This window comes from Mustela nivalis (genome assembly GCF_964662115.1).
Source record: "Mustela nivalis genome assembly, chromosome: 1".
Classification (NCBI taxonomy): Eukaryota; Metazoa; Chordata; class Mammalia; order Carnivora; family Mustelidae; genus Mustela; species Mustela nivalis.
In genome coordinates this window covers 201,929,413-201,944,116 of record NC_139020.1, presented here as the reverse complement: position 1 = coordinate 201,944,116, position 14,704 = coordinate 201,929,413, and the positions used below count along the sequence as shown (strand labels likewise).

The 14,704-nt window shown below is 60.4% G+C and overlaps 1 protein-coding gene across 6 annotated transcripts; it reads right to left on the bottom strand.

Annotated features, from left to right (window-relative positions):
• Positions 1-272: 272 nt before the first annotated feature.
• On the bottom strand, positions 273-14,704 carry CRLF1 (cytokine receptor like factor 1). Of its 6 annotated transcripts, none has more exons than XM_082707000.1 (9): positions 14,366-14,703; positions 9,449-9,730; positions 9,008-9,137; positions 8,682-8,851; positions 7,502-7,659; positions 7,231-7,399; positions 4,571-4,758; positions 4,411-4,458; positions 273-1,118 (listed from the first exon to the last, which is right to left on the bottom strand). In XM_082707000.1, exons 1-9 carry the CDS (start codon positions 14,475-14,477, stop codon positions 753-755), a joined length of 1,623 nt encoding a protein of 540 aa, XP_082563126.1. In that variant the 5' UTR covers positions 14,478-14,703; the 3' UTR covers positions 273-752. The 6 variants fall into 6 exon arrangements, with proteins under 6 accessions (XP_082563126.1, XP_082563127.1, XP_082563128.1 ...); XM_082707005.1 differs by having other exon boundaries at positions 990-1,118; positions 4,411-4,453; positions 14,366-14,704; XM_082707003.1 differs by lacking the exon at positions 273-1,118 and adding an exon at positions 3,590-3,910 and having other exon boundaries at positions 14,366-14,704.

Sequence of the window (14,704 nt, the reverse complement as noted above, 5' to 3'; positions counted from 1 at the left end):
TCCCTGGAAAAAAGCTTCCCAAAGCTCAGACTACAGAGTGTACCCCCAGCAGAAAGCTCTGAGGCCTGCCTTGCACTTAAAGTGAGACCTTGTTGGCCTTGTACCTACGCCAGACTCTGGGCCTTTGCACAGGCCCTCTTCAGGTCATTTCTGAGGAAGGCACATAGTAACTGCCAAATTTGTTAAGCAGCTGGAAGACGGCCTTTTGGGCTCTACAGGATCGGAACCACTTCAAATCCAGTCACAGCCATGTTACCATGGAAGACAAAATGTGACTTCTGGGGTTTTGTTTTCTTTATTGGAGTGGGGACAGGATGTGAGGGTGACATGAAGTCGATATTGGGGTAAGTGTATACAAGCCGAGGGATGCCCTTGCTTTACATTCGAGGGCAAACACGATGAAAAAATGCGTTCGACGGGAACACGCAGGAGGATAGGTCAGGCCTAAGACCGCGGTCTTCGCTGCAGGTCTTCAGGTTTCGGTTTCAGCTGGCCACCTGCTTGGGGTCGAAAGACCTCCGGGCCTGCAGGGGGCGCCTGGCGCAATGGAGCGCCCTGGTCCTGGGCGGGGCCGGGGCTGCGCAGTCATGATCACTGCCAAGGCCTCGGTGGACTCCGCTGTCCCGTCGGTGCCCGGTGCTGCGGTGGCTACCGGTGTCCCGGAGCGCGAGGAGCCAGCGTGGCCCTGGGTGAGCCCGGGCTCAAGCAGGAACAGGCGCGGGGTGGGCGGTATAGGCTTGGGGGGACCGGCTTCATGCCCCAGCCATGCCCCCTGCTCCGTAGAAAGATGCCCCGATCCGGACGCTGGTGCAGCGCATCCACCAGTTGCAGGCTGAGCGCGCGCAGGCCTTCCGCCGGCTGGAGGAGTAAGTGCGGGCGCAAGGGCGGGCAGGGGTCGCAGAGTGCAACCCCCGGCCGGCTCCGGGGATGGCCGTGAGCGGGGGCGGAGCTGGATCCCCCTGCGGCTGCGTTGTCAGAGGTGGGGCGGGATTCGCTGGGGGACCAGATCTCTGCTTTCCCCCTCTGGAACTCAGGGCGCGGTCCCACTGTCCCGTGGACCACTGCGCGTGGCGCCTCTCCCTTCCCCAGGCGCAGGAGTGGGCCCATCTCCGGTTACCCTGCGGGAGTCAGAGAGCGTCCTCCACACTCTGGGGTCCAGGGACACTTGCTGGGGGCTTTCAGGTGGCCAGTGCGAATGCAGGGCCAGGAGAGCCTGAGGGCGTAGCCTCAGGACCCCCACCTGCCGCAGAGGCCACCTCCAGTACCAGCGAAGCGGTCCTCCCTACGACTTCCCGAGCTACCGGAGCACGGTGCACGAGGTGACCCAGGCCTTCGCCGCCGCCTCGCGGGAGGTGCTGGCGGTGGAGGCCGAGCTGGCCGGACCCAGAGGGCAGCCGCTGCTCGCGAGCCACGTGCGCAGCCTACAACAGTTGGAGCAGACGCGCCTGGCCACGGTGAGGCCCCACCCCCAGCCCCGGTCCCCTGCACAGCGCCTGGTCTCTCACGGCCCACTGTGCGCCTCCGGCGCCCCTGACCCCACTTCTTTCTTTCCCACCTCAAAAACTCCACTAAGGTTTCACTTGGGATTCTCTGGCCCTGATCTCTCCAGTCCTTCTCCGGTCGTTCAAGTTTTGTTTAGTGCCAGGACGTGCCCACTTCATCTCAGCACCCCCTCCCACAGTCCCCGCGCTTTGCCGGGAGGCCCAGTGCCCTCCCACTCCGCTCCTACCCCTTTGGCAGTCCCCATTGCTTCCGTTCTGGTTCTCAGCCCCCTGAATATTGGAGAGAGTGAATTTCCACGGCACACCCGGCCTTGAGTAACCCTGTATCCCAGCCTAGGTTCTGGGCCTGCCCCTCCGCGGGGGGTTCCAAGGCCCCGCCTACTCTGCCCTTACAGCCAATCCTGGCCGAGACACACAGTTCCCAGACCAAACCCACGTGAGGCCACGCCCACATCGTCTCCAAACTAGGATTTCCAGACCACGCTGCTTTAGGAGACCCCAATCCCAGTCTAGGTGTTCTGCCTACTTCCACCCTGCCACATCCTGAGCAGACGAACGCCTGCTCCACCCCTGCCCCCAATTTCTGGCTGAGCCTTCTCCGCTTTTCCCATGCCACGCCTTCCTGCGACCACACCCACGGGGCAGCACCCACACACTCTAGGGCCTGCCCACTGGGTCCTCCTCAGCAGCCCCTTTGAATCCCAGACTCCTCCCGTGCAAAGTATCGCCCCTTGAGACTGTGGGTCATAGCTCCCTTTCTGGGTGCTTCTGTGTCTCCCTTCCTGATCTGTGTGGGAGGGCCGGGGGAGGACCTCTGCCAGTTATGATGCCCTCCCTGTTGCCCATACCAGGTGGCTCTGCTGCAGCTGATGGGGGCACCAGAGCTGTCTGAGCAGGAGAACACTCTGGAGATGCGCCAGCTGAAGATGAAGTGAGCACTCCCTCCCAGTGGGCTGGTGGTGGTAGCTTTGCACATGTACCTTTAGGCACCCGTTCCTAGCTAGGGGTGTCCTCGAGCTGGCACAGTCATACTGGCTTGACCCTCTGGACCTGCACGCAGCCCTCAGGGTATGCACATCAGGGCCCTTACCTGGGGGTACCAGACATACGCACACATTGCCCCCAGGACCTGCACCCTGCAATTTCACACCAGACTCACTGTGCATTTCCGGGACACATTTGGGCACCTCACACATGCCAGTCCCACTCCCATGGCTGGACTTAGAGCTTGGACATGGTTGCCCAGGCCCACCAGACACAGGCTGCACATTCCTGCCCCCAGCCCTGCTCCAGCACGCACAAGTGCACTCCCACTTGCTATCTGCTCTGTGACACAGCACAACCTTCGGATGGCACCCACCCAAGATGGCTTTTTCCTCTCTGCCCACTCTCACCCACAGACTACCCCTCCTCCCTGGCATCCAAATGGTTCTCTTGGCCACTGGCGCTGCCTGGAACTTAGGCGGCAGGCAGGAGGGCCCGGGGCTTGTCACAGCCCCCTAGGAGCTGCGCAGTGGCGGCTAATTTGCTCCATCTGGGTTTTATTTATAGTTCCCATCCACTCTTGTAGGGTAATTAAAACCATGGAAGCGATCAGCGAGGTTCTTCAGGACCTTAGATTTGATGCAGAGTCTGTTGAGTGATGGAGGCTCCCGAGGGATACGGAAAATGGGGTGAATGGCACCCAGCCTACCCCTGGACTGTCAGCTGGCTGGGGGTCACACGCCACCGGGTTGCTCACTGCCCTTGAGTTTGCTGTGACTCCCACAATAAAGGACCTTTCATTTTCAGCTGCTCTACTGTCTCTGTGTCCTGGGGTGCTGGGATGGGTGTCACTGGGGAGGAGGCCCCACAAAGCCAGGGATGCCAGGTGAGAGACCCCCCTTCCCCCCACTCCCAGTAGAAATGGCATTTTGAATCACACCCTCCAATGAATTTAAAACCAGATCTTTCACATCCTGGAGAGTCTGAAATTCTGGGACCCAAAGACTCCAATGCCATAGGGCCATTAGGATTCCTCATGCTTCCCCTGAACACCACAGCCCCTACCCTGGGCCAGTCCAGCCCGAAACAGCTTCACAATCAGGGCACCTAAATAGCTTGTTTATTTAAAAAGACTTTGGATGGGGTGGGGGGAGCAATGACCCCTCTTCACCCCCAGCCCTGGGAGGGGTTCTGGGCAGCTTAGCCAACCCTCATACACACACCCACTGGAGTTGCACCCAAGAGTGGCCTCATGTGGAGACCAAAGATGGTGTTACCCTCAGAATATCCACCCCAGCTCCTGCCGAGGGTGCTTGGGTGCCCTGAGGCGAGGGTACAGAGTTAGCCCCCAGTCTGGGTGCGGCCCCCAGGTCTCCACGCAGCAGGGAGGGTGGCCCCAGTCCCTAGAGCTTATCTGGCAGGACCTGCAGGCAGAGGGGAAGCCAAGCTAAGCAGGGAGTATAGGAGGGGCCAGTACCACAGAGCAATCGAGGAAGCCCCAGTTCAGGTCCTGGCCCCATCACTTTCAGCTTGGGGACCTCCGGTAGGGTACTGCCCCCTCTCAGGGCCTCAGTTTCCCCCATTTGAGAAGTAGGAAAAATTGTCCCAAGGGGTACCCTGTGGGTAAAACTCTTGGCGCAGAGTGAGCATGCAGTAGGCGCTCATACTGGGGTGAGTATGTTCATTCCTGAGGATTATATTCCACTTTGGACATTTTCGGGGGTCAGATGCTTTTACTAGGTTGAAGGCCACAGGACCAGGCGACCACTGGGTGGTTAGGTAAACGCTGGTTTAGGAGAGGGAGGAAGGGATTCCATCTCAGCAACTCTAAGGCTGGGGGGAGGGGGGCACGGCCTGTGGCCACTAGGAGGGGCCCTTGTCTCCCTCCCTGCCCACCCACCCAGTAGGGGTGGGCTCCCCTTACCTCTCGTCGTGCCCCGTCTGCCCGAGGGCAGGATCCCCTCGTCCTGTGCTTGGAAGGAAGGAGGCAGTGTCTGGGGGCTGCGGACCTCCCCCCGCCCCCAATCCGATTCCCTCCCTGCTCCCACCACTCCATCCCTCGCCCGCCGGTCTCTCCTTCCTACCTGGTTGCGGGTCTTGTGTGTCTTCTGCATCCAGGCTCGCCACTGGTCGTAGAGGCGGAAGCTCAGGTTCGAGCAGTAGGCGTGCTTCTTGAGCCAGCCCAGGAACTGCTTGAGCTCGCGCCGCACCGGCCCCGAGCTCGGCTCGCCGCCCCTCGGCTCGCACGCCCCGCCGCCCGGGCCCGGGCGCTCTGACGGGGGAAGCGGTAGCGTCACGGTGCGCCCGCCAGAGGGCGCGCGAGGGCCGGAGAGGGAGGTTCTGCAGCTCCGCGGACGGTGTTTCCCTTGGGCACCTCCCTCCCGGGTGTCTCCGCGGGATCGGGTCCCTCCACCGCCCAAGCACAGCAGCCCAGCTGAGCCCAGGAGGAGGTGGGAGGCAGGGGAAGGAGGGGGCACTTCCCCCCCCGTCTCCTGCAGGAACCTGATTCCCGTGGTCTGAACCAGGTGTGAGTGAAAGGGAGGGGAAGGAGGAGAGGAGCCAGGGCCAGAGGGATGAGACCCCGTCCCAGAGCAAGGGACTGAGAAAGGGCGCCACTAGTGAGGAAGAGCTTGAGAGAGAGAGAGAGAGAAAGAGGTAGAGATGAAAAGATGGATACAAGGTGAGACAGGGAGCTGTGGGGAGGGCCAAAGCAACAGGGGACAGCCAAGGAGACGCAGAGGGACAGAAAAGGGAGAGGTGGAGAGAGGGCTGCAGCAGGCAGAGACAGAGACCATGTGTGTGGGGACACAGAAACCCCAAAAGGCAAAAATACAGAGAGATACAGGGTAAGAGAATGACAGAAGGATGAAGGGAGCGGGGGGGGGGGGGGTGTGTGAGCAGGGAGGCAGTCCCCAGGACAGGCCTGAGAGCTCGAGCCAGTGGGGTGGGGAGTGGGCTGGGAGGGCCAGGTGGGAGGCCGGCCTGTCTGTCCAGCTGCCGGCCGCAGCCAGCCCCTAGCAGGCCGGCAGATAAGGACATCGGCCTCACGTCATAAATAACGCCGGGAACCCGCTGACAGGCCCTGGCACGGCCACGGCCCCCACCGCCCCTGCTGGCCTCCCCCGGCCTCCCCAGCCTCTCCAGCGGACGCAGCCGCCTACTGGCTCGCGTGCAAGAATCGCAGGTGCTGGGCACGAGCAGGGGCCAAGGCGCAGGCCCCTCCCAGCCGCGCTAGATCCCGCCCACCCCCAGAACCTGGAGGGGCCCAGGATGAGGGCTGGGGAACTGGCTGTCCCTGGCTTTGGGACCCCCTCTGGGCCTCAGTTTCCCCATCAACCCACAAGCATGGGCCTGGACTTCCAGGAAACTGAATTCAGATCGCTGTGTGGCCCTGGGGGCTTGGCTGAACGTCCTAGGGGCTCGGGGTCCTCACCTGAGAAAAGGGATTCCCTTGGGGTGAAATCATGGGGAAGCAAGAGCTAGGAGGCTCAGTAACTACTACCTGCAAACGCTGAGAAGGCGCCCACCATGAGTGAACTTTTCTTGGGTTGTCTCATTTATCCCTAACAATAGCCTGATGTGGGTATGATTATTATACCCACTTTCCAGATGGAAAAGCTGAGGTCAGATATTTCAATTAATGTATTTCATAACATTTCACAAAGGAGAGAATGGAGGATCATGGGCTTAGAGAAAGCCCAGAAGGGAAGGGGTTCAATCAGACCCAGGCTCCTGGTTGTCCCCACTCCCCTGCTTGGATCGAAGGGGAACCCAAGGGGTTCCTGGGTGGCTCATTGGGTTAAGCCTCTGCCTTCGGCTCAGGTCATGATCCCAGGGTCCTGGGATTGAGCCATGTATCGGACTCTCTGCTCAGCAGGGAGCCTGCTTCCCTTCCTCTCTCTCTGCCTGCCTCTCTGCCTACTTGTGATCTGTCAAATAAATAAAACTAAAAAGAAAAAGAAAGAAGGGGAACCCAAGACCCATTAGAGGGAGAGTTGGCAGCCAATCAGCCACAGAGGCAGAGGTCTCAAACCCACCTGCCTTTAGGGGCTAGGGAGGGGATACAGGTGGGTAAAATGGGCCAGGTGGGGAACTGGAAAATGAGACCCTTGAATGAGGAGTGCTGATGGGGGCTGTGGGCACACTCCAGCTGTGTCCTGTTACATTTCCTTGCTTAAAGATGCTATTTTTAGGGATGCCTGGGTATCTCAGTGGTTTAAGAGTCTGCCTTCAGTTGAAGTCATGATCCCAGGGCCCTGGGATAGAGACTGGCATCGGGCTCCCTGCCCAGGGGGGAGTCTGTTCCTGCCTCTCCCTCTGGCCTCCCCTCCCAATCCGTGATCTCTCTGTCCTTCACTCTCTCTCTCTCAAATAAATAAATAAAATCTTAAAAAAAAAAAAGTTTACATTTTTAAGCATTCTCTACACCGAACATGGGGCTCGAACTCACAACCCCAAGATCAAGAGTCCCATGCTCTTCCGACTGAGCCAGCCAGGTGCACCAACACTTTCTAGATCATTCAATTTTCTAGGAAACCAAGGATATTTGTGTGAAAACTTCCTGGTTTTGAATGTCTGCAAGTTGGTCACTTTTTTTTTTCTTTTTCCAAATAACAGGTCAAAGAAAATGGACCTAAGGGCCACCAATTTGAGACCCCTACTCCCTCAGAGGAAACAAAGAAACAGAGGCTTTGGCTGCTTTGGGACGGGTCTCCCGACCACCCAGAGCTATGGGGGTGCTCACCACTACGAGGGGTGGAGGCGGCCGTGGGGTGGCTCCACTCACTCCAGATCCCTGCCTTCTTGGAGCCGTAGATCCCGAAGGGATTGCAACGCACCTGCACGAAGTAGACTGTGCCTGGCTTCAGGCCGGCCAGGCGGCACGAGGTCTGGTTGCTGACATCGTCCACCACCTGGTGGCCATGGCAGGGTCAGAGGCCAGAGGTAGGGGTGGGGGGTAGGGAAGCACGAGGTGGGATGGGGACCAGGGGAGAGGGGGGTCGATTGTCAGGCACCTTCCAATCCACGCTGTCCTCCACTCGGTAGCGGATTTGGTACTTGGCTTGGAAGAGGAAGTCCTTGAGGGCCGGTGGGGAAACCCAGCGCACACTCAGCTGGTCCTCCAGGCCCCCGACACGGCTCACGTGCACATCGGGTGGGGGATCCGTGGTCACTGTGAGACGGGGCAGGGCAAGGCTTAATCAGCCAGCCGTCCTTGCACATGGCCAGCCCCCACCTGGGTTCAGATCTCAGAGCACATGGCTTGTCGGGGGCACCTGCCTCTGTCCTGCCCTCTACCCCCTCCCTGCTTCCAGCCGGGTGGATTACATTAGATAATATTTGGGAAACACTCAGCACCTAGAAGCATTCAATTAATGTTAGCTGTTATCACCATTATTATCTATGACAGGAGAAATATAATCCTATCTTCGGGGAACTACAGAAAAGCAGCCATCTGCCTGGCTGATGACATTGTTCTTATTATGCCCAGGAGCTCAGGGGTCAGCAGGCTGCCAGACCCCTGGGAAGTTCCTCCTGACCCCCCACGGCCCACCTGCACTTCCAGATCCTTCCTACTTTGCAGAGGTTTTCAATATGACAGCCTTGCTGGTGCAGAGGGGAAACTGAGGCTCAGAACCTGCTCACTGCAGCTTCAGGGCTTGAGGAAGCAAAGCAGGAAGCAGACTGAGGTGGGGGGCGGCTACCAGCCTTCTGGGGATCCTTCTGGGAGCCCGGTGGGCAGCACGGAGGTCTGGCCTCTCCCCCTGAGGCCTTAGTAAGGGTCTGAAAGGGTTAAGGCACAGGCCTGCTTGGGGCTGAGAAACACCCTAATTAGATTAGGCCCAATTCTGCTCGCAGATCATCTGTTTCCTGCCTCCCGCCTGCGCACCCCCCTCCCCAGCTCCAGGCTGAGGCTTCCTGGGGCGCCTCCCCGACCTGGGCGCCCCCTCCCAGTTCCCCCCGGGGCCCCCTCCTGCACACCTGGGCTGCCGAGGGGGAGAGAGCCAGGCCAGGTGTTCTCCACAGAGTGGGGGTATCCTGGCTGCTTCAGGGGACTGGGGACCTATGGGTGGATGCCTTGTTCCTCTCGGCCCCAACCAGCAGGGTCGGGGCTGGAGCTGCAGCCCGGAGCTGAGCTAGGAGAGGGGGGTGCAGGATCCCTTGTGGGCCTAGTAGTTGGGGTGGGGGGCTCACCCACATCCAGGATGTCCAGCGTGAGCACATCGGAGCGGGCTGAGCCCAGCCGGTTGGTGGCCTCTACCCAGATCTCATAGGGGGTAAAGAGAGCCAGGTCCTTGGGGATATGACAGGAATGAGGTCCCACCGTGTGGTACTCCTCACACGTGTTGTCCTGCCCGTACCACCTGCAGGGCAGGAGGGGGTGTGAGGACACTCGGAGGTCCTTTCAGGCCCTCCAGACCTCCCCAGGGCAGCCCTGGAGTGCAGACGGGACACCAGGTTTGGAGACCGTGGGCTTTAGCCAAGACTAGAACACGTGTCACCCAAGGGCCTCCACCAACCTCAGCTTGTACTTGAGAGAGTAGTTGGTGTGGAGGAAGGTTTCCCCGTGGGCCCCCGGCGTCCAGCGGCATGTCAGGTCCTTCATGTTCTTGGACCAGCAACTGATGTTGAAGGGTTTCTCTGGGGGCACTGGGGAAGGGTGGAGGGTGTGCAGGGGGCTGAGGGTCTGGACCAGCCCTCTATAGGTGGAGAAGTCGCTAGCCACCAGCTGGGCCCCCACCTTGGAGTGGAAGGAGGGTGAACAGAGTGGATGTTGGCATGACAGCCTACCAGGGATCCCTTGGGGACAGGGCGTGGGTGTTCTAGGTCCTCTCTCCACCCCATCTGCGCCACCATGCCCACTGTCAGTAGTGGGCCACAGGGCCCATGGTCCATGCCCCTCTCCAGAGGGAGACGCTGCCCACAAGAGTTACCCCTAGTTATCATGGGGGCCCACTTACAGCCAACATAGAGGCAGGAGCCCGCCAGGATGCTGCCGTCGCGAGCATGGCACACGAGGTTGTCACCAGACTGCTGCCTGGATCCGTTGAGGTTGGCCAGGGCGAGGGCCAGGGTGGACGTGTTGAGCACACGGGAGAGCTCAGGGGCTAGACGGCGTCCATTGAGGGTCCAGTAGAGGCCCTCGGCGGTGGCGCCTGGTGGGTCCCCATGCACTGAGCATGTGGCCTGCAGGGAGGAGCCGATGAGGAGCGTGGGGTCCTGGGGGCTGATGACAGCCATGTCTGGGGTCAGAGAGGAGGGCCTGTCAGGCCTGAGATGGAGTCACTCTGAACCGCCCCCCCCCCCCCCCGCCACCACCATACTAGGACCTCCAGGACCCATGGCAGTTCTGTGCGGGAGCCTTTTCCTGTTGTCTCCCTCCCATTTTACAGATAAGGAGACAGAGGTTCAATTAGGGCACATGACCAGCCCAAGATTGGTGGCAGAAGCAAGATTCAGCCCTAGAGCTGTGTGATCCCACAGCTCAGGTCTTTCCAAGCTGCTTCTTCACAGACTTGCTCAAGGCTCTGGGAGTGGACACAGAACTCAGGTATAAATGTCCATCCAGATTCAAAGAAATCTAGCTTGGCACATAGTTCTGGCAACTATCACATTCTGCTTTTTTCTTTTCTTTTCATTTTATTTTTGACAATTAGAAAGCAAAGACTGGTATCCCTAGAACCTCACACATCGTCTTTGGGGGGAAAGATGCTTCGAAGATGGAGTACCGTGACTCATACTAAAATCCTGCTTATTTTATGGGTGAAAAAAACTGAGGCTCTGAGAAATCATCTCTTGCCCAAAGTCACTCAGGAAAGGGCACACAATTTAATCCCTGATTTGGTGGTCTCCAGAATTCTGCTCTGTGCTGTTGCCGGAACTGAAGAAGGCTGAGGCAAACTCTAGACCCCCAGCCCCTATCCAAAGGGACTTGGCATTGTTGTTCTTTCCTTCAACTCATTTTTCATAATCTGCAAAATGGGAACAAAAACCCTCATGATCCCTAGGGCCATTGTGAAGGTGAGATGGAAAGTGACTTCCTAAACAGGATTGTGTATGGACTGGGTGCTGGGCACGAGGCTCTCAGGGATGCCAAGTCTTCCCCTTCTGGAGGTTAGAACCTAGGAGGAGTCTGTTTTTATCCAAGGAGAAGTCAAGGTCCAGATAAGGGCAAGGGCTTTCACAGATATATGTGCAAGACCCTGCTACCTCTCTCTGAGCCTCAATCTCCCCATCTGGGAATTCGGCATCACAGTATCGACTACATGTTTGAGAGGGGTGAAAATGTCTTAAGGACAACCCTGTGGGACCATTAAGCCAGGCTGACCTGGGTTCAAGTGCCCCCAGTTCACTGGAGACAGCTTGGCCCATTCGTTTTATTTCTTTGAGCCTCTGGGAAGGGGCCTCTCCCTCCACCAAGAGCAGCTGTGAGGACTTATTCACTCACTTGTTCATTCATTCATTCATTCATTCATGCATCCATGCATGGAGCACCTACAGTTTGCCTGGAGCTGGGGGCACAATGGTGACCAAGATACTCAAATTTCCTGCCCTTATAGGCCTTGAATCCAAGGGATCAACAGGAGAAAGAACAAATAAATATCTAAGAATAAATAAGGAAGAAAGTGAAGTACATATTAGTGGTGGCAGCTCAATGGCCCAGGAGGCCTATGTGGGGAGGCATTAGAGCTGAGACCTGAATAAAGTGAAAGAAATCACCATGAAAATGTCTAGGGATTTTCTAGCTTGGCACATAGTTCCAAGGTGGTGGGAGCAGCAAGTGCAAAGGTCCTGGGGCAGGAGTGGTGGGGAGTGAAGTCTAGGAGGTCAGTAGTGCCAGACCTGGTGGGGAGGGGTTATTCCAGGGTTCTGCGCAGGGGATGATTTACATTTTAAATGGATCCCCAGGCTGCTGTAAAAAGGGACTGGAGGTGGGGGGAGCAGCAGTGACAGCAGGAGGTAGCCCAGCTTCTCTGAGATGACAGCCAAGGAGAGGGTCATCCTGGCCCCTTGGGAGGCACTCTGAGTGCTAGCGGCTGCCCTGTGCTGGCCCTCACAGCCCCAGATGGGCGAGATGGGGTCCATGCCGTTCTCCGGCCGGCCCTCACAATTTTCCGGGGCAAACTTGGCTTGAGGGCCATTTCTCGCTGGAGCCTGGGATCACAGTTGCGTTTGGGGCTTGGCCCAGGGCTCGCTGGAGGTCTCAGCGTCCGTGCGAAGGAGCCGACTGAGCGGGCCAGAGTCGAGGAGGCGGGGGCGGCCGGGGGCGGGGGCCAGGGGGCCGCCCCGGAGGTCCCAGGCAGCCAGCCGCCCGCTAATTCGGAATTCCTTCGGCATGAACTCGGGCGTGCCAGCGTCTCTGCCCTGGCCCACCCACCGCTTCCTGCCTGGGCCCCCCCAGCAGGGTGGGAGGCACGGCCGGGCCTGCCTGGACCCCAGGCCCACTCTCAACCCTTTGGGGGTAGGTCACGCCCCTCCTGCCCCCCACCCGCCAGCAGGGTCTAGCCAGGAAGGGGCTCTCTGGGGGGTCTTGGCTGGGGGGCACTGCCCCTCTGCCACACCCGCCTGGCCTGGGCTGGCAAGGATTGCCAGCCAGCAGCTGCAGCTGCCCTCCTGGGGCTGGGCGGGAGGGGGGGGGGTGTACAGGGCGGGAGGGCAAGGCCAGGCGGGCCTGGACAGGCCAGTCCCCCCCCAACCCCAGGTTCCACCAGAAAAGGTCAGAGGGAGGACTTCTCCTGGGACGTTGGTGCCAATCCTAGCTGGAGCACCTGAGCCACTGGATTCCCCTCTCCTGTTCTCAGTTTCCTCCTCCATAAAATGGGAGGAAAATAAGTTCTACCTGTTGGGGAGATTAATGAGATGAGATCGCGATGTCCAGGACCCAGCACATTGCAGGACCTAGGAACTATTAAGGTCACAGCCCCTCCCAGCTCTGGGGTCCCAGCTGGCTCCCAACTCCCTTCAGGCCTCCCCAAACAATGGGCCAAGGCACCCAGGCGAAGCAGCTGGGAACAGCCCACTAAGGTTGTGGGGGCCCTTGCCTGGTTTGGGGGGCCTCCTAGAAGGCTCCCCAAAGCAGATCCCTGAGCTACACTTTTGGACAGCCCCCCCCACCCCCCTTGCTCCCTGCCTCCCTGCTTTTCACACAGAGCTGGGGCCTTTAAAAGTTTTTTCCTTCTCCCTTCCCAATCTGGAGCCACTGCCGTTATTAAAAAGGAACACCATGTGTTTTAAAAGGGAAAAGTGTGAGATTCTCTGCAAGCAAGGCAGGAGGGTGGCCTCCATCCCGGGGTCCCGACAGGGGTCCCATCTCCTGTCCCGCTGGTACCTGCAGATACTTTACGACCCACCCGCCTATTGGTCAGGTGCTAAGACACACCGTAAGTAGAAACATATTGCTGAGGTGTGAGAATCTTTTATTTAATTTCTTCCCCCTTAAAGGAAAAAACACACACAACAGTCCCCCCCCCCAACCTCCACCACCTTTGCCTGCCGCTCCAGGAGCTGGAAAACAAAGCCGGCCACGCAGAATAGCCTTTACAGGCGCTGCTCACTGCCTAACGGAGCTGCCAGGAACGCCAGGATGGCCTGGGGCATCCCCTCACCTGCCCAGGCGCCTGGGGTGTGCTGGGCTTTCAGCAAGTGCCCCCAGGAGGTGCCCAGACCCTGTCCTTTCTAAAGACGCACCACAGGAAGCTTGCAAACAGCTCTGTGCAGGGTGGGATGGCCTGGGGAGCAGTGTGTGCTGGCCCGAGTGGACATGAGCGCCTGGATCGGTGCGTGGAGTGGTTGTGAACGTCTAGGGCAAGCTGTGCCTGCGTGTATACCCCTGTGTTGCCTCCCCCCGTGGAATGTATGTGACCACGAATGTGTGTGTGTCAGGGATGGAATGTGTGTGTGCGCGCCCCGATGGTGTGCGAATGTGCATCTGGGATGCAGTGTGCGCTCATCTGAGGGCGAGGGTGACGGGCCACAAGCCAGTGTGTCTTTGTGTGTCTCTGGGTGTGTCCCAGAGAGGGTCTGGATGTAGAAACGGTGTCCTGGAGGGGGTGTACTTTGGGTGGGGGGAGAGAGAGTGCCGCGGGCCAGGAGCTCCTGACAGGCCAGTGGTCTCGGCCTGCGAGGCTGTGGGTTCCCGGTCCCCCTCCCTCCAACCAAGGCTGGGCCCGCGGTGCCCCGACTCGCTGGCTCCTGCTCCCTCTCACTCTCACCCACTCGCTCACAAAGATTTCTCTCGCTGGAGGCTCTCAGCCACGCGCAGCCCGGCCAGGAAAGGTCCCGAGCCCGCCGGTGGCTGGGACTCCCCGGACCCCCGCGCGCGGGGTCCCGCCAGGGGAGGGCGGCGGCGCCGGCCCGCGGAGAGGCGCGTCCCCGGGGACCCCGGGCCGCGCGCCAGGCGGCCAGAGCGGCCCCCCTCCCGCCGCCCCGCCTTCCTCGCGGGGCTCATCCCTCCACTGGTGGGGGGGCCCGCCCAGAGCCAGCACCCAACGCGCCTACCGCGTGCGCCCCTGCCCGGGAGCGGTGCCCCTCGGTCTCTACGGCTCCAAGTCCGCGGGAGCTGTTGCGTGCACCCGCCGGGTCCCGGAGTTCAGAAAGTCCCAGGCCGCGGCCCCCCGACCCCCCGGGTCAGGGCCGGGTATCCCCGGCCGGGCGGCCCAGGTAAGAAGGCCTAGGGCGCGGAAGCCGGACCCTCGGGACGGGGGACTGCGGCACCGTGCGCCCCGCAGGTGAGGGCGCCCCGAGGGCCGCGCGGGGGGCGCCTTCCTTTGTTCCCGGGCCGTCCAGGTGGCGCCCGCGCCCCCTCCCCCCGCAGCTGCCCCCGGGGCGCACGCTCTCGGCCCAGGCGGGAAGAAGGGAACAGGACGCCGGGTACTCACGGGCTCCTGATCCGGCTCTCGGCGCCCCGAGGACGCAGAGTAGCAGTAGGGGCAGCAGCAGCGGCGGCCGCCGCGCGGATTGGGCGGCGGGGCCCGAGCGGCCGGCGGGCATGGGGCCGGCGCTGCCGGGGGCGCGCGGCAGGAGGCGGCGGGCGGCGGCTGCGGCGGCGCGGGGTGCGGGGCTGGAGGCTGGCGCGGGAGGGCGCGGGCTGGGCAGCCCGCACGTCGCTGGGCGCGGGCGCGGAGGCCGGAGCAAGTCTGAGCAGCCGAATTGACAAGGCGCTAATGCGCCGCTGGCCCCGCCCGGCCCCGCCCCCGGCCCGGCCCGGCCCCGGGGGG